Genomic DNA, 26072 nt, shown 5'->3' on the forward strand with positions numbered 1-26072 from the left:
CTAGTAGGATATTTAAGATTCTAATGTTGATTTTAAAGTAGATAAGGGGATCAGCACTTACTTCGGAAATTTGCTTATTTTTCAGAAATAGTACGGCCATGTTAAAAAAAAAAAAAAATCTGGTGATCACTTTCCTTTCCAAAGTGTTCTGCTGGTAACCTTGGAAATAGAGCTTAAAACTTGCAACGATCTTAAAAGAGGACAAGATGGTAGGTGTTCGTTTTATATAATTTTGTACAGGACTTTTTTAAAGTCCAGATATTTTAAAAAACACTATTACATTGTCGTGTTCGATTGAAATAGCAATTGATCAAATCCCGAACTTTATTCGTACATATTCCTTAGAACGATCTAGAGTTGTAGCTAAAACATAATGGCTAAATCGAAAGTTTTTTTTTTTTTTTTTTTGGTTAACTGTTGACCATCGAGAAGGCATTTCTGTAGACTGTGGTTGAAAGAAATAGTCATTGATATTTGTTTAAAAAGAGTAGTTTTTTTCTATACCAGTAGATATGACTAATCAAGGATATCTGCCCACAAGCCACAAAGAACAGAAAAATTATTTCGTCTCCACGAGTTTTAAAATGTAATAAATATTAACCCCATTTTATAAAAAAATGAGGCTCAAACAATAGTGATTCCCTTTCATTCTTTCATTTTTATTTCCTCCCCCTCCCCTACAGTTTGTATCATATGCTTCATTGCCTTAATATACCAACTCGCTATATCCTTTCGCAAGGACTGTTGGCAGAATGGCCCTGATTTTTTTTATTACTATTACTGGATGGAAAACCTACTAGACCTCTCCTCTGTCTGGTACACACACCACATTGACTCATACATGGAAGCTTTAAACAAGGTCTACTAGCGGAAGTATGTAGACTTTAAAAAGGGAAAGAAAAAGAAAACTGGAAAATATTAGCGAGTAGTAATAATAGTATATTTTTAAATAATTAGCAACCTGCCTTCATCCACATAAATTATTTTGTCAATATGTATCAAACTAATGAAGCTCTTCTTGCTGGTCTAGGAGCTAATTGTATGACTTTGATGCACGAGGTCCGGCGTTCGATCCCTGGTGCAGAGCATCTAACGTACTAGAGTGGTTTAGATCCCACTTTATGCTATAGATCTCCTCCTCGTATGAGCCTCACTGGCAACAAAGGGCGCAAAAGCAACAAATTAAATTAATGTATTGTTACAGAACGTGTCTGTAGTAGTTTTAAAATATCTGGTGTCACTGGAAGCGTCCAGTACAAAATCATATAAAACGAACACCTACTATCTTGGCCTCTTTTAAGATCATTGAAGCCTTAAGTATAGAATGTTCTATTTTCTTTTTTACGTCCCATGATTCTGTACCGAAGCTAAGGAAGACTATAATGAGAGAGATGATACTGGCGGGATGACGAAAGTGGGAAGAAAGCAGAGAACCCAGAGAAAACAGCGTTGTTTTTGTTGTTGTTGTTTTACATTACAAGGCCCACTTTTGGGAAAGCTGGAATCGAATGATGGACCCCACGCGCCAGAGAACGTGCTCTAACACATTCATGCGTAGGAGGCGCGATGGCTCGGTAAGTTGAAGCTGCCAATGTTAGTCTGCATCCCTCGAAAGGCTATGGTCGGCCAAACGCCTTGTTGCGTCAGTTTTTTTTTCTAATTTTTTATAGATTTGACACGATGCTGGATCAGCACCGGAGAACTGCCCCTTCAGGGAATGAAATCCACGGTCACATACATCAAATATTCGATTAACAGGAGCACCACAGACACAAAGGAAGATGACTAAATAATTACATTAAGTTAATTGATAGTCAATACCATTGCCGTTGACTGTTATAGTAAATTCAGAAGGTTTTTTTTTTTTTTTTTTTTACCCTTGAGAAATTGACTCTCAATATTGTGGAAACCAGTCTGAAATTATAACAGACTGAAAACAATGCTTACTGCTGAGTAAAATCTAAGTTTTACGTCCCACAGTTATGCCGGCTAGGTTAAAGGAGACGGTGATGATGAGAAATGAAGGAAATGGTGGAATGAAGAAAGTGGAAGAAAAAGGGAAAACCCACGTACACGGTGTTTGTCCATCACAAAGTTCACTTGGCGCGACCTGGAATCGAACTAAGGACCCATGCACCAGATATAAACGCTGTACCACTGAGTCACATCGGCTCTTTACTGCTGGCTAATTAAATAATGTCATTTTGTGTTGAAGCTGTAGAAATATATTATATATATATATATATATATATATATATATATATATATATATATATATATATATATATATATATATTGAATCTTAAATTATGTATTTCAGGAGTAGCAAATCGTGTAACTTTCAGCATTTATCACATTTATATATTATTAATCATATCTGAGTAATATTATTACAAATTGATAATTACGAACAGAATAAATATTTAAATGTTGAATGAATATTGTAGTCTGGTCGATTAGCATATTACACTGCATTAAATAAATAAATAAAAAGAACCACCATTACAGATTTAAGCCTTAAAACCTTAAGTTTAATTACAAAATAAAATTTTCATAGAAATTAGGTAATAAGGCTGGTCGAAGCTGGTGAAATTGCTCGCAAATGAAACTTTAAAAATTAAGAAGTCTGTCTTCTTGTGAGTCTAGTTATTCCAGTTTCACTACTTTTCAATATTGTCTGAAATCTTCCACTTTTCTAAAGTTCGAACTTAGTTTTTTTTTCTTATAATAATTATAAATTATCCCCGAATTATTGATTTTAATAAGCTAGTAGCTTAACTGAATTATGTTTAAGACTGAATTTGTTATTTCTAAAGAAAAAAAAAAAAAAGAGACATGAGTGATAATAAACTGTGTACTTCATTTCATTCCTAATATATAAATTAAGCGACAGTTTTTAATTAACTACGAGCCAGGGGGTAAAAGTGAGGGGGAGCCATCCCCCCATCTCCGAAAAATGTAGACGGCGTCCCACAGTTACTAAAACATTACAATGAGCAAAGATAGACAGGGGGACGTGTAATGTCATGCCGCTACCTCCGTCCCCCTACCTTTTCATATCCACTTTTACCCCTGCCTCGGTTCATAAATTTATAATCTATAAGCCATTTTGTCACTGTAACTTTTATAGAAACAGAATTTATTTGGTGTTTCCCAAGAATTCTAAGATCGTATTCACTCTCATACGAGAACAGAACTCGAAATGAGATGAGTACGAATGAGTACAATTCCTAAAATTGTAATGTGAATATGGAATGTAAGAAAAATGGAAATTGCTATGAGAGCGCTTCCTTAGTTTTGTGACCCATTTTGAATAGTGGAGGAGACACGTTAATTTGATTATGATTACAAACATACGGATGGTTATAATAATAATAATAATAATAATAACACCGTATATAACCATGAAAGGTAGGCGGTTTGTATCTGAATACTGAAAACTAGTTGACTGTCGATCTCGGTCGTCGAGAAGTCTTTAGGAGGCAAGGACATCGGTCACGAGGTTCTGGGTTTGAGTTCCGGAGGAGCAAATATTCGGGCTCGAACCAAAAATTGTTAAAAAGTTATAGGGCGCCGGCCAAACATGTTCAAAACTGCTTGTCCCGGGTTTAGGATTGTCAACGACTCGAGTGGCTAGGCTCACAGCTCTCATTCACTATCAAGCCGAACCAAAAATTGACCCGAGCCCACAGCTCATCCAACCGAGCTGACTCGAACCGATGGTTCATCACAACCGAACCGAGCTGATTCCTCACCAAACCGAGTCAGTTTGAGCTATCAACTCAGTTGAACTGAGTCGAACCGAGCCGATGGACTCATTTCAACGGAGCTGGCTCGAGCCGATGGCTCACGTGAGCCGAGTCGGAGGCTCATTCCAACCGAGTCGGCTCAATTGAGCCGAGTCGATGGCTTATCCCAAGCGAGCGGATGTCTCATCCCAATCGAGCCGGCTCAAGCAGTTCGCTCGCGATTGACGTTAATACCCGGATTGGGCTTCTGCTTGGGTTTAAAAATTCGACAGTGCAAGCCTCAGCCTTGATGGTAATAACTACATACTTATATTGGTTCTCAAGACATTTGAGGCTGTCTCGTTATAAAAATCTATTGTTTCTATTACAAGACGAGACAAGACACATTAAAAGTGCGATACGAGTTGCACCCCTGTCGTGAGCAACACTAAAAGTATTCCACTTTATTACTTACATTTCTCGTGGCTTTTGCTTTCCAGTCTAATCAGGCCATGATTTTAAAACGAGCGAGCCATTTATCAAACTCGACTAGACTCGAAACTCGACTTCAAAACAACGACTCGACTTGAAACTCGAATAAAACTCGAGTAGAGTTTCGAGTAAAATTCGAGCTTTAGCTCGACTCGTGCCCATCCCTACATACTATTAATTTCATTTTCAAAACCTGAAACAATGGAGTAGAAAATAATGCAGTATTGTTATTTAATTGCTATTAACCACGACAAAAAGAAATTCAATGTAAGAAGAGCATTTCTTTAAAGCGATATGCGTAAGTATTAGAAACACAATATGGTCCAAACTATCTTAAAAAGCTTCATGTTAATTTTGGTTCAAATTGTTTTGTTTTCCCAAATAAACATTGAAATTCGTACATAAGAAGACCACACCAGAAGCGGATTAAGGGCGGAGCCAATGGAGCCTAGGCTCCGGGGCCCCAAAGTTCCTATCTTTAGTACTAAAATCAACTTATAGGTTTCAGACCCACGATATTTTTTCCCGCTCGCTATGCTCGTGGTATCGCTTGAGTTAAGTCTTCTTCCACCAGCGTCTTCACGATACTTATTTTGTTGTGTTGACCATTTGCCTTGTATTTGGCATTTGTGTTACACTGCAGTATATGACCATTGAACTGTTAATAATAAATGTAAAGTAATTATTGTAAATTTGGAACACATTAAAATATTATAGCATAGTCCTCGAGATTTCAATAAACCAATGAGGTTGTGAAAGTCAAAGAAAATTTATGCGCTGGAATTATTCGTAACGTAGGGCCCCGTTGAAATAGTCTGCTCCAGGGCCCCAAATGCCTTAATCCGCCCCTAGACCACACTAATGCATAGAAAACACAGACTTCATGAGCACGTAAACCTCGGGTAGTCTTAATTTTCTCCTCGGTATCAAGCACAATTTAAGATAACTGCCAAAGCGAGATCGTAATCTCCAACTGGATACGAACCAGAATCTCTCAAACGTTGCCGTAATTAAAACGTATTCCACTTCAGCAGTTCTTTTAGTGTTCATACACTCATATACCAGTGTTTGTTTTGAATTGCTTCGAGCGCGCGTATAACGCCGGTTGACGAACCAGAATTGCAGGCAATTAACCAAGGTGAACTACTTGAATGACGACTTCCCAAAGAGAGTAAAATCAAAATATGCTGAAAAAATATTAATAGTTAACTTACGTGACAGGAGTTACGAGAAGGGTGCGGAGGAGTTGGCGCTGTGTAGAGACCCAATGAACTCCCTGTGTAGTGGTAGAGGTTCGAAACTGGATGAGGGTCCATGATATCCTGATGGGTTGCTGTCGGATGAACATAAACATCTCCCAAATGTTGTTGATCTTCCCGTTTCCTCAATTTACTGCGGACAAAACGCATTGTTACTATAGGTCTTGCAAACACTATGTTTTTAGTGCCGACCATATTCTAGTAGACGCTCTAGGAGTAGAGTTGTCTTCACGTCAAAGCTACTCTCAAATGCGAGAGCCCTAAGACCGATAATGTGTTTCCTTCTCTACTTAAATAATCTCAAGTGTAGACAAGGCCCTGACCGGCTTTTTCCTGCAACACCTCTGCCGGCTTTCCTATAGAAAAGTGCGGGTGCAGTGAGTAATGTGCGGTCAGTCTGCCGTGAAGCAAGTGCTTATAACATCTACTATCTGTGACGTCACTTCGATGAGTAGATACTTCGTCGTTCTCTGTTGCGACCAATGGCCGCGTGAAGTTGGATGACTCGCACTTCCCGCTCCGACGCGCGGAGCAGAAGATGCGATACGTTTGGAAGGAAAGAGAAGTATTGAAAAGAAAAATCTTTAGAACTGTGACGAAACAAACCACGTGTAGGTTCTTCCAGAGCATCTTGCAAAAAGCAGACTATACGTAATACCTATCAACACATCAAAACTGGCCAATCATATTGTTACGTCATAGAATATGGTCGTCACACACAAGTTCACCTTCATACAAAATGTAAACAAACTTTTGTATATGTTATTATTTTATGCTTATATGCAGCTTCCGCTGCAGCTAAACAAAGGAGCAAACAAAAAAGAAAAAAGAAATATTAAGGATATGCATAATACCACTATCACCCAAGAGCATTTGGCAAAAGGTAAACAAGGTCAAGAAATGACGTATGAAATACGTACTGACAAGACTAAATGAAATTTTATATGTGATTCTCCTTGATAATAGCCGACATTCCTTAATAATAATGAGGTTGGAGCAAATTGAACTTAGCAATCGATACGTACAAAAATGTAGCTAATAGAATCATATTATGAATGTAATAGCATGCATTTACAGTTTCATTTTCTAGTTTCCAAGTCAATACTATCTCTACGAATATCAAATTTCATTGTAGATAAAAGCTAACAATGGATTGAAAACTAAATATTTGGAATAAAAGGTTAACTTTTGATTGACACTCCCTACCTTATAGCGGACTTCTATTTCTTAAAACTACATTTCACCTTGAATCCTTGCATTAGGCTTTACTTTGGATGTTCCGTTTATAATATAAATTAAGAGTCATTCCCATATTTTATATTCTTATTTTACAAAAATATTATGATCAGGGCTCGAGAACTCCCAGGTGCCAGGTCGTTATGACGACTGGAAATATGAATATGGCGCCTAGCTATTCTTGGCGTTAGTATTCCCAATTTCTATCTTCTAATAGTTCTGGTTTCTATGACTAGGATTAATTAAAAATAAATTATAATAAATTCGGTATAAAAGTTGAAAGTTTTCAGTTTAACCTTAACGTGAACAGCCCTACATTAGAGAACTTTGATCCATTCAGGACAGATGGATGGTGACAATTGATATGGACAATTGATATGGACATAAAAAGCACAAACTGCTATTTTCTAAAACTTCACTTATACTGCCTTCAATTGCTTTGAGGGGTAGCCTGTACACTAAGGTAAGCTTGCAACTTTTATACCAGTAACGAATAATTTAAGGTTCATATGTGAAATTCGATTTGTATTATTGAGGCGCCTAGGTCAGGAGTGAGCCCTGATTGTGATGATTCGAAATGATTCAAAGCACGTAAACATTTCGATAGTTTCTTCTCACACCAAATCTTCTGAAATTTATACATTCATGTTGAGCTATTGTATGTTGTGTTCATCAGATATAACTGCACTGAAACAAGCAGTATCATTTACTGTATTTATCGTTGCAGAAGCGCATTTTTGCGTGCACTTTATAAAGCTCCGATTCCTAGGTTTGTCACCACAGTATTCACCTTGTATTAATTAACTATAAATATTCAGGATATTTCCTAATAAATTACGTTATTTTAATGTTTTACATGAAAACTTAAGCACACCGAGTAGTTCTCTTAAAAGAAAATAAATCATTTAACACTGTGAAACTAAGGTAGAATTTCAAACTATATTGTAAATAGAAGTGATAGGAGTTCCAGTCTCGATAGACATATAACTGTGGATATGGAATTTACTCATGGGATATTGATTGTATATTTGCTCTATGAAACTGCAACATTACAACCGGAAGAGACATATTTGTACACTCATGTCCAAAGTTATTGTCGCATGTTTATAAATATCTTGTTTTAGGAATATAATTTGATAACGAATTCGCCCGGTATTTCTTATAATGTTATTATGTGTATAATCGGCAAAGACATGTACGTGACAAATTTCATGTCAAAAGAGTAGTAAATAAGAATAAAAAGAAAATAAAAAACTTTCTTGTCCATTCAGCAAGATCTTGTTTTATTCATTCTAATTTTCGTATTTATAATTCTTTTCCTATGAAATTTACCACAAGTATACATTTCCCGATTATACACATAGTAACAATATTAAAAAGTACCCTGCAAAATAATTATCAAATTATATTCCTCCAAGAAGATAATTATAGATATGCGACAATCATTTTGGACATGAGTGTACAGCAACAGATATATTACAGCCGAATTTGAACTTATTCTTGGAACAGTCAATTGAAAACAAGATACGTTTTCTCACCATCCACCTATTATAATTTTTGCTCTTTGGAGATCAATATTGAAAATAGAAGTTGTAGCAGATTTCCACCACTTTCGGTGTCTATAGTAGGATGAGATTGGATGTGGAATTTATTAATGAAAGAATCCAATCCGTGTTAAAACAATTCTCTCTCTCTCCTACCGTTGTTGATCTATGGCGCTCAGTATTGGAACGGCAAAATTTAGAATTCGGCCACTTCAGGTTACAATAGAGAAATTAGGATCATATTCTAGGGACACTAAATTTATATTTTTAAAAAGTTCATCGCTCTCTAGAGGATATACGGTGGCTTTGTGCTAGACATCTCAACTCTAGTGCAAGGGGTCCCTGCTTCGATTTCAGTTCACGTAAATGAGATGTATAATATAGAATCCGCGGGATTCAGTATAAAAATCATTAAAAATTTTAATTTTCGATTTTTTAAAAATTTATTTATCTTCTCAGTATTGGAACCGGAAGTAGTAGTAGTAATAGAAATAGAAGTACTACGTCTGGTTTCGATAGAGGAATAAGGACGAGTTGAGTTGAGTTGATTTTAGTTTAGCGTCCCGTTCAGCAGCGAGGCTATATGAGACGTGGACCTACTGATTAACGTGGAATCCGAACCACATGAGCTCCCGCCGGGAATCGAACCCGGGTCTAGGAATAAGGACGAATATGATATCTGTTCTTGAAACTTCCAACCAATAATAATAATAATAAACTTTATTGTTATCTCGTAGTTTTCATCTATAGCGATAATTATCGAAACCGGAAATAGAATTTTGCCACTTCCGGTTACAATAGAGAGATTAGAGCTGAGATTGAACCAATTTCATGGGTTCCTGTATATTCATTGTGTGTAAGGACTCTATATACAATGTATTCACTTTCTCCTTATGCTAATTAATGTTGACATCACAAATAAGAAAAAGACATTAGCAATTCGAGAGACTATAAGAATTTTGAGTTTGTGAATAAAGTCTCAAAACACCAAGCTAGATGTCTTATTGGTCAAGTTACAGGACGAGCATGATAGAAACCTTATTAGACAGACGAAAAGTGTGTCTAGTACATATCGTAGTTCAGAATTTTGGAGCATTTTGATCACTAGTACACCTTTTTTGATATTTATATTCGAAAATAAATGGTGTTATAACCTTTGTAGTGACACTGGGTACATGGCGTCTATTAAAAATTAACGCTATATTGCTAAAACACAATAACAAAATGCTAGTAGAATACCTTGTGTGGAATACTAAATGAAAGGAACTGGAGACAAAATTTCAAAAATATATACTGTATGAGGATTTTATTATGTACTAAAAATTAAACATCAGTAGTTTTCTTAGTTTTTAAAATTATTTGTTTCATTAGAGCTACGAAAAAAAAAATGCTCGAGTGAAAGAAGGTATAGTCAACAGGGAGGTCCACTATCGCCTTACTCGTAACTGCAAAATCAAGTCTACGAGGGCTATCCAGAAAGTAGATTACGTTTTCGTCTGTGTCCGCTAGGGGCGGGGCTAGCGCGGCCATCTTGGGGTCAGAGCGTTGCGCAGCTCAGTCGGCATCTAGCCGTGCTAGTGAGAGGTTCGTGCTGTGCTCCGATAAGATACTGTGACGGTTTGAAATGTCTGCGTTAATTGAAAATCCCGCGAGCTGCGAGGTGCGTGCAGTAATAAGGTTTCTGACAGCAAAAAACTGTAAACCGATAGAAATCTATCGGCAGCTGTGTGAAGTGTATGGGGACAACATTATCACTGAAGGTGGAGTGCGACAGTGGGTCATAAGATTTAAAAATGGCCGAACCAATGTTCACGACGAAGATCGAAGTGGGAGACCCAGCAAAGTGACTGCCGAACTTGTCGAAAAAGTCGATGTTAAAGTCCGTGAAAAACGAAAGTTCACAATAACGGAACTTTCTTTGAGTTTTCCACAAATTTCGCGAAGTTTGTTGCACGAAATCATCAGCGAAAAGCTTGGTTACCACAAGTTTTGTGCAAGATGGATTCCAAAAATCTTGACAGAGGACCACAAAAATCAGCGAATGGCTGCAGCGTTGCACTTTTTGGACGCCTACAATAAGGATGGTGACTCTTTACTCGATCGCATCGTTACTGGTGACGAAACATGGGTGAAACACGTGAACTGTGAAACGAAATTGCAATCAATGCAGTGGGGGCACACAGGTTCTCCCCAAAAACCCAAGAAATGCATGCAAACAATGTCGGCAAGGAAGATGATGGCGACTGTTTTTTGGGACAGAAAAGGTGTGATTTTGGTGGACTTCCTGGAAAGAGGCACTACAATAAACGCTCAAAGGTATTGCCAAACTCTGCAAAACCTCAGAAGAGCAATTCAAAACAAGCGCAGAGGAATGTTGAGCTCTAAGATCTTGTTGATTCACGACAACGCCCGGCCCCACACGGCAAATGTCACGCGTGAAGTTCTTGAATCTTTTCAGTGGGAGTTGTTTCCTCATCCGCCGTACAGTCCCGACCTGGCACCGAGCGACTTCCACCTATTCCCAGCAATGAAGAAGTGGCTGGCTATGCAGCGTTTTGATGACGACGAACAGCTGCAAGAAGAGGTAACGAAGTGGTTGAAGTCGCAGGCGGCCGAATTTTTCGACGAAGGAATTTCCAAGCTCGTACATCGCTACGATAAATGCCTTAATTTGAATGGTGACTATGTCGAAAAGTAGTATTTGTGTGTGGCTTTCATCTGTATATAATAAAATTTGTTTCCTATACTTTGTTGATTTTTTATTCCAAAACGTAATCTACTTTCTGGATAGCCCTCGTATTTATTATTTGTGTATGTACGAGCCACAATGCAGATGTGGGTAAGAAGATTGACCAAATATTATTACTTCGTTCCTTTAGTATTTTATTAAGTCAACCTGCGAGCACGAAAATATAACGGGAGCACCGGACTTCTTAAGAGATTACAAGAAAGTATTTCCATAATTCTATATTTTCAAGAAGTAATTCATATGCAAAACCTTTCTTACTATGAACACATGATATGGCAAGAATAAATCAATAAATTTATGCTGCAGTTAATAGCAGTTGGAAACAAGCCACATAGAACTAAGTGATTATTTTAAAATTCAAGACTTCGGAAACTAATCTCTTTTTTCTAAAGCACTGCACATTTGTATCAGTAACAACGTCAGAAGACCATGAAAGTTATCTTAAAGTCAGCTGATAGATGCGTAGAAGCCAATTAGTACTTTCACCGTTGAGGGAGATAAGACTTTTCAGGTCTTTCAAGCACAACTGATGTATTGTGCTATCGCTATCATGTTTGTGTCATTGAAGTTTTGTGTCAAGCACAAATACAAGCGTAGTATATCATCATCTTGTTCACCTCAACCATAGGTTGGTGGGCAACATGGTAATTTTAAAATCTCTCTCTCGCTTGGGAGAGCTGATTTATACTTTGATAAGGCCTCTTCTTTGTAACTGCGTCCAGATATTCTATCATTGGTCTTCCTCTTCCTGGTTTTCCTTCTACCTTTCCTTCTATTAGCACGGTGATCCAATCGGATTACCGAATAAGATGGCCAAGCATGTTGTTTCTTCTTTTTCCTATTGTCTTCATGGCCTGTCGTCGTCCTTCATTAACTTCCTTTAGTACGTCTTCATTCCTTTTCCTTTCGGTGCATGATATGCGCAGCGTTCTGCGTCAACACTACATTTCAAATGCTTTCAGCTTGGATATTTCAGCGTAGTGTATAGAAGAGATAAATATGTACGTTCAGTTTTACAGTATACTTTCAATGTTTCTAATTATAAGCAATCTATAATAGTTTAATAAAACTCCAATGGGTGGCTTTAATACTGAATTGTTCAAAAAAGTGATGCATTAATCTCAATAAAATCTTCACTCATGTCTTCGTTGAAATTTCGGAATAATTGAAAACTTCATACCGTTACACTGAGTCAATAGAACTGGCCAGCAATGTAAAAAGTGAAACAAAGTGTGCGAAAAACACGTATATTATAGACATTTTTTTTAAAATTATATTTAACTTTATAACCGTGGCTTTATTATATGTAGCTTTAGCCTCAAGGTACGATATCTGAAAGTCTTTTGATATAATCTATAGAATACGAAAGTATCATTCATTTGTACAAATTGAACATGACAGACACAGGGAAATTAGTTTTCCATCGGATAAAGTTTTAGGCATGAAACTAGGTAGAAAATGGGGAAGTTTTTAAAACATAGCAAAGAACATCCCACGTATCTGCACAATTGTCTTTTTAAACCCCCGCCCCCCTCTGAAGCAGAGGAAAGGGAACAAAATTAATATGGCGCACGTAGGAAAAGGGAAGCTTTTCCTTAACCGTTGGAGAAAGGGACAACGTATCTGATACACTATGATGGCTTTGTACGAACTTTGTATACATTTCATTTAGAAGTGAAGAAAGGAGAAGCTAATATGTGAGCATTTCCTCTTGTAGCCTGCTGATTGTGACCGCCAAAGTTAGACAAGAACGTCAGTTAAACATGGGAACCCTATAATAGCGTTCTAGATCCTATATGCTCTACGAATTCAAACTTGGGCTAAACGCTATAATCCGATATAATGCACTCTCATTTACAGTCATCATTGCATTCACAATATTACCATTAACGCTATGATTAGAAAGTGAACTTTCAAATGATGAATTGTCATATGTTTAGGTCTTTCTCCGGAATTCTACATTTCCTCTCATTTTAACATTTAAGTCATCAGTTTCTCGCATTATTCTTTTGTTTTAAGATTTATACTGAAGCATCCCTCATATTTAGGCTAATTTCATTTAACAGTACAGGGTACTACGGCATGCATATGGAGAATCATTAAAATACAGTATTAATCTTCCATATAACAAGGGCGTTACATCAGTAATCCATCACAGAATTGTAATATATTTATATAAATATTCAGACTCTTATGCTTGTACGTTCAGAAAATTTTCAAAAAAGAAAATGGTAACGCAATGATCGTGTACTGTAGCTTTTAATTGCTAGTACAATTTTACTTGTCAGACAGATTTCCCTTTTATATACTTTAATCTTATTTTCTTAAACGTAATCTGTATGATTAAATGACTTGTGTTCCTAAGAAACAAAATGTTTTCTGAATATGTTCGTCGAATATGTTCCTATGTCTCCAAGAAAACTGCCACAGCAGAGATAAGTAGTAGCTCTTCGGAAGTTATTCTTATGTTGAAACAGATATGTTTAAAAGGAGGACCGTTATGCACGAAAACTTTACAGTCTGTGCCAAGTAACGTGTGAGTTTCCCCGAGTATTTGATAATGGTTATGAAAGTTACGCTAGAATTAATTCAGCAACTTCTTGAAACACGAAACATTACATTTTTAGATTTGTTCTTACTTTTAGATGAAGATTATAAACTTATGTTAGTTGAAAATACTATTTATATAGCCTATTATAGTGGAAAATGGCATCAACCACAACTAAAATGCACTAATTGATTGAAATTTAAACCTTTCTCAGCACCGGGACTTCATGTGACAAACCCTACTGCTTAAAATAAGTTCCGAACCAGTACTTGAACTTTACTTCGAGGCTTAGTTACCCTCATCAGCGATCGTACTTGTGACCACGCTTACATAAACTACACGCGTCCCAGTCTTTTAGCCTCAAAGTAATACGAAGAAGATAGCATAAGGGACACGGTGTGTCCATGAACATATGTTATCAGTAATCATTATCAATACGCCTATCAAAAACAAGGAAAAGCTATCTACTCGAAAATGTTTGCTCTGATGATCGTTTGATTTTTCTAATGACAATTTCTCAATGCAGAAATCAGGTTTGGAAAACCAGTATGTACTGTAGATAAGACAATTGAATCGTATCAACATATTATCTTTTCTTGTGTTTAATGTACGACCTGTATGTAAAAGGTATTACATGAATAATTCCTACAATTTGCATTATACAAGGAAAATTGTTATTTGCATTCCAACGATGGAAGAAAGTGCTTATCCATCGTATCAGAATTTGTCGATTTAGTAAATAACTTATTTCTTGTGAAAAAAATCTTTGAGAACTCCGTAGTTTTTGCCCGTCGTGGTGATTCCCCGTTCGTTAAATTCCTGGCTTTTTTCTGAAAGAAGAATATTGTTATGGGATTTGCCCCCCCCCACCCCCCCCCAAAAAAAAACAATTGGTCTTTCTCAAGGGCACAAAATCAATCACAGCAGAATGAGTAATCACACTTTCTGATACATATATTAATCTTTACTGCATTTAAATATTGCACTAGGGACCTAGAGTTACGGTTTGAAGTTGAGCTACTGTGGTGGAACAACAATTTATTGCACATCGGAACTTTGAAACTAGCAATTTTCCGTAGTATAATTCCGCCACTTAAGAATACCTAACAACACTTAAGAACAGTAACTATGGTGAATACGGAAATATTGGGATAATTTATATAAAGCTATTAGTAGGATACATGGTAAAGAATATACTCGAAAGATCTAAATAAATATTTGGTTTGATTGACCAAAACTAAAAGATGTGAACAAACCCCTTCCGATTGATCGATTCATATATATATATATATATATATATATATATATATATATATATATATATATATATATATATATATATATATATATATATATATATATATATGTATCTATGTATGTATCTATGTATGTATCTATGTATGTGTGTGGGGGGGAGGTATTAACAGTTTCCCAATAATTAATTGTCAATACTTACTGAAAGCTGAAATACATATTTTTGTCTGCATAATTCTCATCTCATGACATAATATATACACTGGTGTACACTCGAAAATAAGAGATGATTACTGGTGACCAAATAGCAAAAATTGCGATTTTCTCGGAAACTGCTTTAATGATTTTCATTAACAACCACACATACTAAAACAGATCAATTGAGGTATGAGCAGGTATTGTATATCCAGTATATTCCATATTAAACTATCAATTATTGGTTTTTATGATACTTAAAAGATTCTTCTACTTAAATACTTACTTAAAAGATACTTAAAAGATATTTCTGCAGGTAGCATTCAATTATATATATTCCTTACTAGAACTTCTGAATTTAGCACCTAGCAGAGAAAACACAACCAATGTCGAGTTTTGGGATTTGCAGCAGGAAAGAAAGTTAGTCAACAACATTTTCTAAATTCTGAGAAAAGTTGGTAAAGAATGCAAAATTCAATCTCCAATAATTTTTTTCGGTGATGAATTTTATATTATGTTTTCCTCCTCCTATTAAAAATGCTACCAATTTCCTTCTGTGTATGCTTAACACACGTGCACAGCATGTTAATGCATGTCATAACCACTACAGGTATTCTACCGTAACTGGCTGATCACTTGTGCAAGTTGAAAAGCTTCCATGTACCACAATTCTCAGCTAGCCTCTTCGTGTTTGCACACCTACCAGTTTTAATACTGTCCAACAATCGCAACGTCTTTCGCCATCATCCTTTCCTCCCCTTCACCGTATCTTCTCTCGTGATTCTCAGGATGCATTATTTCCCCTTAAACAATATATCAACGTTTTCTCTTACTCTTCGCAAATGTTCTCTTCGCGTTAGTTTTCCGCTCGACCCATCCTTTTCTTTATTCTTTTTCATACCCACAATTCGAAGACATCCAACCGTTTTCTTTTCTCTCATTTTGGTGTAGAGTCCATGTTACTACCTCGTACAACACATCACATTACATGAACATTTGCATGTCTTTTTATTCAAAGATTCAGACAAAATATATTTTTCTTCTTCCTAAACGCGTTTTTCTTCAATGCTATCCTTGCTTTATTTTGCGTTCGCATTAATATCTTTACCATTAATAGACTTATTTTCCAAGTACCGAAAACTAGTTACCTGCTCTTTTTTTTTTTTTTCCTCTCGTGCTTCCATCCAATGAGCATTGTTCTTTCTTTTTAATCACTACCAGATCCAGACTTCTGTTCACATTATGGGGTATGAAATATGATACTAATAGTTTTAAATTCTTATAAGCTTTCTGTATTCGATTTTTTAAAACCAACTATATAATCAGTGCTGTCAAAACAGGTTTTTGAAAAACCGAAAACCGGTTTTTGGAAAAGTGAAATTTCATAAAACCGCATTTGCGGTTTCGGTTTTCAAGGTTTTCAGAAAACCGGTTCTCAAAAACCGAAAACCGCAAATGTCACAAAAATTCTACAGCACTAGTAGTGATCTTAAATAGGGATATACCTTATTTTCTATTTAGCTGTGACTTGTACAACCAACGAACTATCCCTTTCGTACAATGCTGCACATGTTATTGTAGGGTTAAAGTGACATCTAAAACCTAATTTTTCATAATTGTGCTCGCAGACCTTCATAGGTAAAAAGGGGCACAAAATATTGAATCGAATTTTTTGAGGGGAAGAAATGGTGGAGGGAGCTCTTAAATTTTTCAGACGAAACCCTTGCGTACACCTATACTTACATCTAAGTTGGAACAAAATTGATCGAGCCATTCTTGAGAAATAAATTAATCTCACGTTACCAATTTTGCGCCATTTTTCATGAACCAATGGGAGTTGAGGTTTGAAACATGAGGGATTAACGTATCTTGGGGATACCTACATACCACCTACTTGTCGTCCCAAGATTCATCTGGGGCCATTTCACTATACTTATCCACCCATGCTCTTTCAATCAGTACAGTAATATAGTGCAGCCCCTGAGAAGTTTAAGTCTTTTGCGTGAATTCTACAAATTCATATAATGCATAGTAACTGTAGATGATTGTTTCAGTCTTTCTTAAGGCTTCCTACTCTTTCTTCTTCCTTCTTTAGCATGGGTAGGATCATTTCAACTTCCCAGATTTTGGATTTCTATGCTGCATTTAACCCTGGATGGTCTTTTGATGTAGACTGACCTCAAACTAATTTCAGAAGAAAAAAATAGTATTGTTAATCAGATAACCGTAGCGATATCTTTTTAATTGTGCATATTATATCTGGAAGTTAAACATTAAATATTTAGCACTTTAATATCCTATTATATAAATATGATTACATGGAATTGTTTAATTAAATTTCTTCAACAAGCGTTGTCTATGTTTTTAGTCTTTATATCATGCTTTGCAAATATAGATCCAACATTCAAAAATAGAATTGTGTTACGTTTATTATATATACATAAAAAGCATGATTTCCAGCGTCAACGGACCATGGCAAAAGGAAAAATGCAACAAACTAATCATTCCGGGGAAAAATGTTTTCTTCCTCAATTGGTCTCCTTGACACTGGAGATATCTGAGCATGATACCAAGGATCTTCAAGAAGACTTGTGGTAAATATTGGCACAATTATTTAAACGCAAATCATTCTGAGAAGTTTTTGATACTTCTCGTTACTAGATGCTAAGATATAGTCCACTCGAAATCTACGTTGTTCTGTCTACCATCATCGAGACATTTAGAACTGAAGAATTCCTGATTTGAAGAAAGCAAATAAGGTACCAGTGCTTTATCCGAAACAAAACACTATCTGAGGAAAACAAAGGTCCATCATTCCAAAACTCTTAAATCCGATTCCAGCAATCTGGAATTCTCGTACAGCCATACTACATGATTATCGTACGTGTGACGTGTCTATGGCGCAGGAGATTCGGACTCAACTCGATTGGAACTCATGTGATTTGAATCCCATGTTAAGCTGTAAGTCTATATCTCATATAGCCTTGGTGCTGAATGGGACGCAAAACTCTAATCCAACTGACATCTAGCAGACTTAATTACTTCCAGACTAGAATGGAATTATTATTTTATTCTGTTTGGATTATTTTTTTTTTTTTTTTCAGAAGGCTTCGCCCTGGAATTGGCCATTCGACCCCCCTTCTCCCTATTGGAACTAAAGTAAATTGTGATCACACCTCATTCTCGTTCAAGGCACATACTTTAGCAAATGGTGTTCCGTCTTTCATTTTAATTTTTCTGCCTCTCCCCAAGACAACATTTTGTAGAATAAAGCCTGCTAGGGTTTTTTGTTGAATATAATGTTTGCAAAGACTAGCCATACTCAGCTTTTCAGAACTTAAAATTTTACTTAACTGTGTTGGAAGATGCACGTAAGTTGTCAAAAATCATTGTTTATTACTAAAAATATTTACAACACAACATGAAAAATGTTACTAACTGGAGTTCTCTTTAACAAAATTAGTATAAACAAATGTAACATTTTGTCGTTTACTAAAAGCAAAAATCCAATAGAGTTTAATTATTCAATGAATCAGATTAGTAAATAGATTAAATTCAAAGATCTTGGAGTTGCATTTGATCCGAAAGTGACATTTAATAGCCATATAGAGAACATAGTTAATGAATCTCTCAAGATGTTAGGGTTCATAATTAGAACTGGAAAGGAATTTAACAATGTATTATTCTTATGTCCACACTAACAAAAAAAAAAAAAAAAAAAAAAAAAAAAGTATTATTCCTATGTCCGATCAAACTGGAATATACTGCTATGATCTGGAACCCATCAGAACAGCAATACCGACACCAACTGGAAAAAGTCCAATCTAAATTAATCAAATACTTGGCATATAAGAGAACTGAAATCTATTCATTTTATGCAAACTATGTAACACTAATATAGACAACTTCTGTATCCTTACACCCGAACAAAAGCGAAACCTAATAGATCTATTTCTCCATAAAATAGTACAAAACGAGTTTAATTGTACGGATCTCATATTTACACTAAATTTTCATGTCCTAGCGTTTAAAACCTGTGCTGATAACTCTGACCTGCTCTATTCAATAATAATAATAATAAAGCAAGGACCAACGTATTATCGAAATCACCAATTAGGAGAATATGCTTTTCTATAACAAAATATGTATCGAACACAAAGAAATTGACATATGTAATATGAACTATATGTTTAAGAAAACTATTGTAAATTTATTTTGTAATACATCAACACTATAATTCGGCTTATGCCTGTTGTGTTGATAAATAAATAAATAAATAAATAAATAAATAGAAATAAATTCGAATATGATTATGTACAATTGATATTTCCTTCATTTAACTGAAAGTATCTTCATTTGGGTTTCAATTTTAAGCCATTTTTAACCAGACTTTAACGGGTTTTCTTGCCCAACCTTGTTGCCATAGAACACCAGGTATTATTTGAAACTATAATAATAATAATAATAATAATAATAATAATAATAATAATAATAATAATAATAATAATAATAATAATAATAATAATAAATAATAATAATAATAATAGTATTATTTCAGAAACAAAAATATTGACTTAACTGAATTTGGAATTTTATTTATTTATCGATCATAAAAGTCATGAAAATTCATAGGACCAATTTGGTTAAATCATTGGTATGATTTTCTTCACTACTTTTAGGAGATTACGGTATATTTTGTTTCCTAGGAAACTAATTGATATTCTTTTTAGGTAACAACATAATTCGTTATCTTAAAAGCTTTACCTTGCCTTATATTCTACATGATAAACTCAATGATTATTCAACACGTATCAGCTGAAATCATTTCCTCGTACACTTCTCTCTCCAACAGCTATGATTGTCTCAAGGCCAAATAAGGAAAAAAATGATATATATCACCAACAGGTAACGAGTTTTGTTTTCCCAAGAATACGAGAATAAATTTATGCAGATCTTCAACAAATATATCTGGGTACACGTGTATATTTACAGTGTTTAAAACAAATTGCACAACTTGCGAACGGTAAAATTTTAAAGTGGATAATCCATTTCAGAATAACTCGGTCAATAACAATGAAGAAGAATCTAAAGTTCACTTCCTTCTACTGACTTGTAACTGTAGACTACACGTAGAAACCAAAATCAAAGTTTCAATAACGTTCTAGAGGAGCGGTTCCCTACATTTATTATCTTTTGTATTCCTTGCTACAACTTTCTTCAAAGATTATGCCCTTATTACAACATTTTTATTTAATAGATACCCTTATATGCAATATTTCTTTCCTCCTCCCACACACAAAAGCTTTCAATAGAAGTTTTAGAAACCTGTAGTGTATGGAATTAATTATTTTCGGTTATCGTCAGTTGTAAGCTGTTGCGATTTTTTACTCTTATAAAAATACTTCAAAATAAATATTTCAGCTTCAAACCTAATTATAATAATTACATATTACTAGCAGAATATTCGTTCTTCGCACGGAGAGAATACGTTTCGTTTTGGACATAAAAGGCTGAATTTGGATTTAAACGGCATCGAAAGTGTCACTACTTATCTCAGCAACCCCGAAAACTATGGATTCGACACTAATATAAGTCATTTTCGATCATTTTTAAGTATCTCTCCCGTCCATAAGTTGCACAAAGTGAAATGATAAAAACCATCCGAGGCCCGAACTTAATCTACGTTGAAAATTTGATCGGGATCGATCGAGTGGTTCAAGAGGCATGAAGTCACATAGTTGCTTTCATTTATATACAGGGTGGTCCATTTTAATCTTTCCATGGGAATATCTCGAAGATGGTTGAAGATAAATGAACCGAACAAAAACTCAAATAAGAAATGCCATGGAGCACATCGAATGGTATTATCGTGGTGCCCCCCAGGGCCACTCTTCATGGAAGCCCAGGGCTCAACTTCGAAAGTTTAAATAGAAACATGGGTCGAGTGATATTTCTTCGATAGATCTTTAAAAACTAAAGAGCACTGTAGTAAAATATTTTTCATATCGGTCACCAGTTTCAAAATGGCCGCCAAGTCATGGTGCCTGTACCAGATAAAACTCCTAGTACCACTAATATGAAAACGGTTGAAGATAAATGAACAGAACAAAAGGGGAAAGAAAAGTGTCAGGAAAATGACACACGGCATGTCGTGTGATGTTGTCACGGTGCCCTCCAGGGCCGCCCTTCATGGGAGCCCAGGGCCACCTTCAAAAGTTTAGATAGAAACATGGGCCGAGTGATATCTCGTTCGATAGATCTTTAAAAACTAAAGAGCACTGTGGCAAAACATTTTCATTTTGGTTACAGTTTTCAAAATGGCCGCCAAGACACGGTGCCAAGAATTATGGACAACACCATTTCTGGTATGTTATGGAGGTAGTTTGGAATAATTAAGAAATAAATTAGTTGTGTGTGTTCTATACTCCTCGTATTTAAAACTGCTAATTTTAGGGAAAATGGTACTATTTCCTTAAAAGAAATTAGCATTCAAAAGCTTTAGATTCATACCACAAGGCTGCCTATGACCGGAAAGTCAATAACCTGTAGTTCTGCTTAAATCGATAATTTGTTACTGAGTACATTAAGTTACGAAATATTACTTTTCTTAACTCTTTACATTGATATCTAAATTGAAATATTTTATGAGTAAAATATATTCTAAAAAATTAGTAATTGACTTTCTTTACTCAGATCACAATCTAAAAAGAGTAATTATGATTCAGGTATCCAAATTCGATCTATGTCGTTTTCAGAGCCTTGATACATAATCTGAGTAGAAATCAAAGGATGATATAAAATAATGAAATGAAGAATGTAAAACAGGCTTTTTTAACTATTAGAACATGTTGAATTCTTTAAATAGTAAGGGCAGCAATTTTTGGAAGTTAGGTTAAAGGGTAGAATTAGGGTTCCTAGGTATATACAGGATAACCAAGAATTCTACGATTTGTCCCAGATGAATTTTTCTGTTCACCTGAACGATTAAAATTGTGGAATTCAATATTCTGTTTCTTGAATAATAAATATACGGTACATTGATTTCAGTAAATAAATGCAAATTTACAACTATCGCAAGCGCAATGTTTATCGCAGTCGCAAGTCTAAGGAAAAATATCAATTTAAATATTTAGCTGAAGTGACTATGACTGATCTTCCCAGCAGCAGTAGATTTAAAAGAACTGTTGTATCCGCTTCCTGTGTGTATCTTCATGATGTTTGTTTTCTTCTCTGTACTGAAATACTCTAGAACAAGACACTCTTTTAAAATATTTGATTTGATATTTTTAACAGGATCAAAATTTTGTTAATTTTTACCATCCCAGTAAGAACGACCGTGTACATTTTTTTAAGTGAAATACGTATGTCTTAACTAAAGCATTTTATATATTTGTGATGATGTTCATGATACTTTTGCCAAATTTAATTTTTCATAAAAATATATATTCAATCAGTTATATTCTGTAAAAATGGAAATAATAAACGCGGCAGTTATAAAAGTATAAACGTCAATACCAATAAAACTAATTATGCAATGTATATGGTGGGCGGGCATTAACTTTGTACAGAAAATTGTTTATAACTTCTTTTAAAACTTAACCAATTTCCACGCAACAAAACGCATTTGTTTCTTACGGTGGTAGAATTGTTATGCATCGCTAAAATTTCACATAAGCAGTACTATTATCAACTAGATTTCGTAAACTGTTGAAGGTATTTTGCGAGAGATTTCTGCAGAACGCAAAACCATCCAGTGGTACGTTTTCAAGGAGTTGGTGAATTCGCTCCTCCAATTCATTTAGTGTTTTTGATATTGTGCGATAAACTTCCTCTTTCGCCCACTCTCAGAGGAAAAAGTTGCAGGACGTTAGGTCAAGACTTTGGCCATTCAAGAGGGCCAAGACGTCCCAATCAGCGTCCTGGAAAATGGGTGTCAAAACACGCACATAAGGACGTGCGAAATGAGGCAGGGCCTTATTTTGCATAAAGAGTAAGTAGTTGTAATTGTCATTGCGCAAGGTTAGACGTTGCGACATGGTCCAACACTGATACCTGAAATGACATAAATGATATATCACACAATGAATTCTATCATTGCAAGGAACAAAATGCTTTTCGTTGCCTGAAAATTGGTTAAGCATTAAAAAAAAAGTTATAAACAATTTTTAAGAGAGAGTTAATTCCCGTGTTACACAAATCTGTAGGTTAGATAAGAGAGTATGACCAAACCTATCAAATATATGTTCTGGAATATGTCAAACCCGTAGTTGGGAACTCTAGGTAGTGTGTTGAACCCTAGGTGCAACTCGTGTCTTGTCCGATTTCTGATTAATCTTTCTTCAGATTTTTGCGAACATGAAACTTTGCAGGTGTCTTGTAAGTGCTTAATTTGTAGTAGTTTTTAAATTTATTACATGCGGTATATTGAGGAATTATAATACACTTTAATCAATGGATTTTGTCTTTCGAAAGAAATAAATCCAGTTCTACGTAAACATGTGTTAATCCATAGCTTTCAATTCAGATCCAGAATAACAAGGTGACATAAATGTCTTGTGCTTAATTTAATGAGTTCCTGGCTATATAATCTGTGTCTGACTGTTAATGAGGAAAGTGAAAAATAGCAGCCTATTACTTTGTTTGCAACGATATAACATTCTAATTGCAGTTACCTATTATTAACTCTCGCCCATAGCAAACAAAGGAAGAATATAATTCTTGTTTAGCTGTGTTTGTGGTTTGTTCTGAGTCATTAAGTAATCATATTTGCACGTCGTACTCAGTTGTATGGATTATCTTTTCCAATTATTAAAAGTTCTGACCTTGAGATAAAAAAGAACTCTTTTTAAATACTAAATTTTTATTGCTTTCTACTTGGTAACAACAAAGTATTGAAGCAAAATTGTTGATGGCTGGATCTTACAAACAAACTTTACAATCTATTTCAATTTTCAGAGTGAAATGTCACTAGGGGAGAAAAGCTGCTGCTATCGATCAGAAATCAATACCAGGGGATCAAAAATATGTCAGATTATACTGCTCATTTTTCCAAGGGCTCCAAGAACAGAAACAATTAAAATGTCAGGCCAACTGAAAACCAAAGTGTTGGTGCTAGTAACGAAAAAATAAATAGATAAATACATTTATGTTATATTATCATGAAATACTGGATACATTTCTTATACAGGACGTGTACGTGAATATATTAAAGTTATAAAAATAAAATCTTCGTAGAAAATTGCCAAGCGGTCACATTAAATACTTTTGCTATCTTGTTAGGAAGTTTTAACTGTCCAGTAGGTGGTTGTTTTACAGTGCGAAATTACGGTAAACTTCCTAACTATGCGGATTCAATAACTCAAACTGGTACATCTATAACTACTGGTTGCAATAGAGTAATTGATAAAAGACAGAACCTATTCCTCGTATTAAAAAGCCATTAGGTCTATTCGTTATGCCTTACTGTTTCTGTTCTATGGTCATAAATGTTCAAATCAGAAATCGTTAATTTATACTAGTTGCGGTTTGCGTCGAGGGTTAAAATAGGAGGAAATCTATTCTTGGGAAGCTGAATCGATTGTAAAATATGGCTTCTTTCTCTTACAGGTTTTCCTCTATGAAAGTCAGATTTGAAACCGGAAGAACTAGTAAATTTCAAATACTTCCGGTTTCAATAGAATAATGCAAGGTGCGGTGATATATACAATTTTGAGGCACTGTATAAATTTCAGAAAAGTTTGTCGCTTTCTATTACAGTTTTTGTTCCACGGTGAAAAATGTTGAAACTAAAAATGGTTAATTTGAACCACTACCGGTTTGAATCTATAGTTAACGAAGGAGTTGGGATCTATTTATTGGACAGTCAATCGATTGCAAAAAAAAAAAAAAAAAAAAAAAAAAAACGCAACTCAATACTTACCGCTTTTGCTCTTTGGAAATCAGTATTGAAACTGGTAGTAGTAGTAAATTTAAACAATTACTGATTTCAGCAGAATGTTGCTGATTGTGACAATATGTTCTGTTATTACCCTTTATCGATTACAGAAAACCGCTAATCGCTATTAGCATTTTTGTTCTGTGGCGATAAATGTTGAAATCAGAAATGCTAATTGGAATCTCTTCCGGTTTGAATAGAGTTCACAGAGATAAAAAAAAAAAAAAAAGACTCTTGCAGAAAACCGAATCTTAATATATCTTACCGTTTTTAGACTTCCAAACTATGCTATGTATAAGTGTCGGAAATCTTATAGGACTACTTTGTTCATCCGTCTGTCGGCAGATATCATAGCATATCGGTAAGATATCGGTAAATGGTACTTTGCAATCGATTCAGGATCCCAAGGACATGTTCCATCTCCTACGTTAACTCTATTCAAGCCGAAGTGGTTCAAATTAATCATTTCCAGTTTCAAATTTATTGCTATAAAACAAAATCTGTAACAGATAGCGAGAAGCGGTTTTTGCAAACGTTTCAATGTCTCAAGAGAACGTACTACGACTATCTCGAACACTACTAAACCCGGAGTTGTTGAAAATTACTATTACTTCCAGTTTCAATACTGATTTTCATAGAGCAAAAACAGTAATAGATATTTATTTATTTATTTATTTTTTCAATTGCTTTAACTTCCCAAGAATGAGTTCAATCTTCTCGATTAACCCCTTATTCAAACCAGAAATAGTTCAAATTAACCATTTCAGGTTTCAACATTTATCGTCACAGAACAAAAATGGCAATAGATAGCGACAAGCGGTTTTCTGCAATCGATTCACGATGTTAAGGGAACATACATTACGTCTCAACAAGTAATACTACCAAAACCAGAAGTAGTTGGAATTTACTAATATTTCCTGTTTCAATATTGATTTTCATAGGGAAAATCGATAAGAGATCGAGATGCAGTATTTTGGAATCGATTCAGCTTCCCAGGTGTAGGTTATATCTCCTCCTTTAACTGCACCGATTATTTTGTATACATTAGTGTATCTTGGCCTACTTTATGTTTTTAGCACATTTTCGGTAAGAGGGTGAAGGGTGAGGGGTATGACATGTATAAATGTGTGACG

At 35.1% G+C, this 26072-nt stretch overlaps 1 protein-coding gene across 3 annotated transcripts in view; it reads right to left on the reverse strand.

Annotated features, from left to right (window-relative positions):
* LOC145693276 (uncharacterized) overlaps nucleotides 1-26072 on the reverse strand; it is a 283940-nt gene that overhangs the window by 18448 nt on the left and 239420 nt on the right. For 2 of the 3 annotated variants that reach the window (XM_081769125.1, XM_081769132.1), the window contains exon 5: nucleotides 5435-5612. The exons of the other annotated variant lie outside the window; for it this stretch is intronic. In XM_081769125.1, the coding sequence (XP_081625251.1) occupies nucleotides 5435-5612 (178 nt within the window). The remainder of the gene's footprint in view (nucleotides 1-5434; nucleotides 5613-26072) is intronic. 3 annotated transcript variants of the gene reach the window in all.

This window comes from Thermobia domestica, chromosome 1 (genome assembly GCF_964235325.1).
Source record: "Thermobia domestica chromosome 1, izTheDome1.hap1.1, whole genome shotgun sequence".
Taxonomy (NCBI): Eukaryota; Metazoa; Arthropoda; class Insecta; order Zygentoma; family Lepismatidae; genus Thermobia; species Thermobia domestica.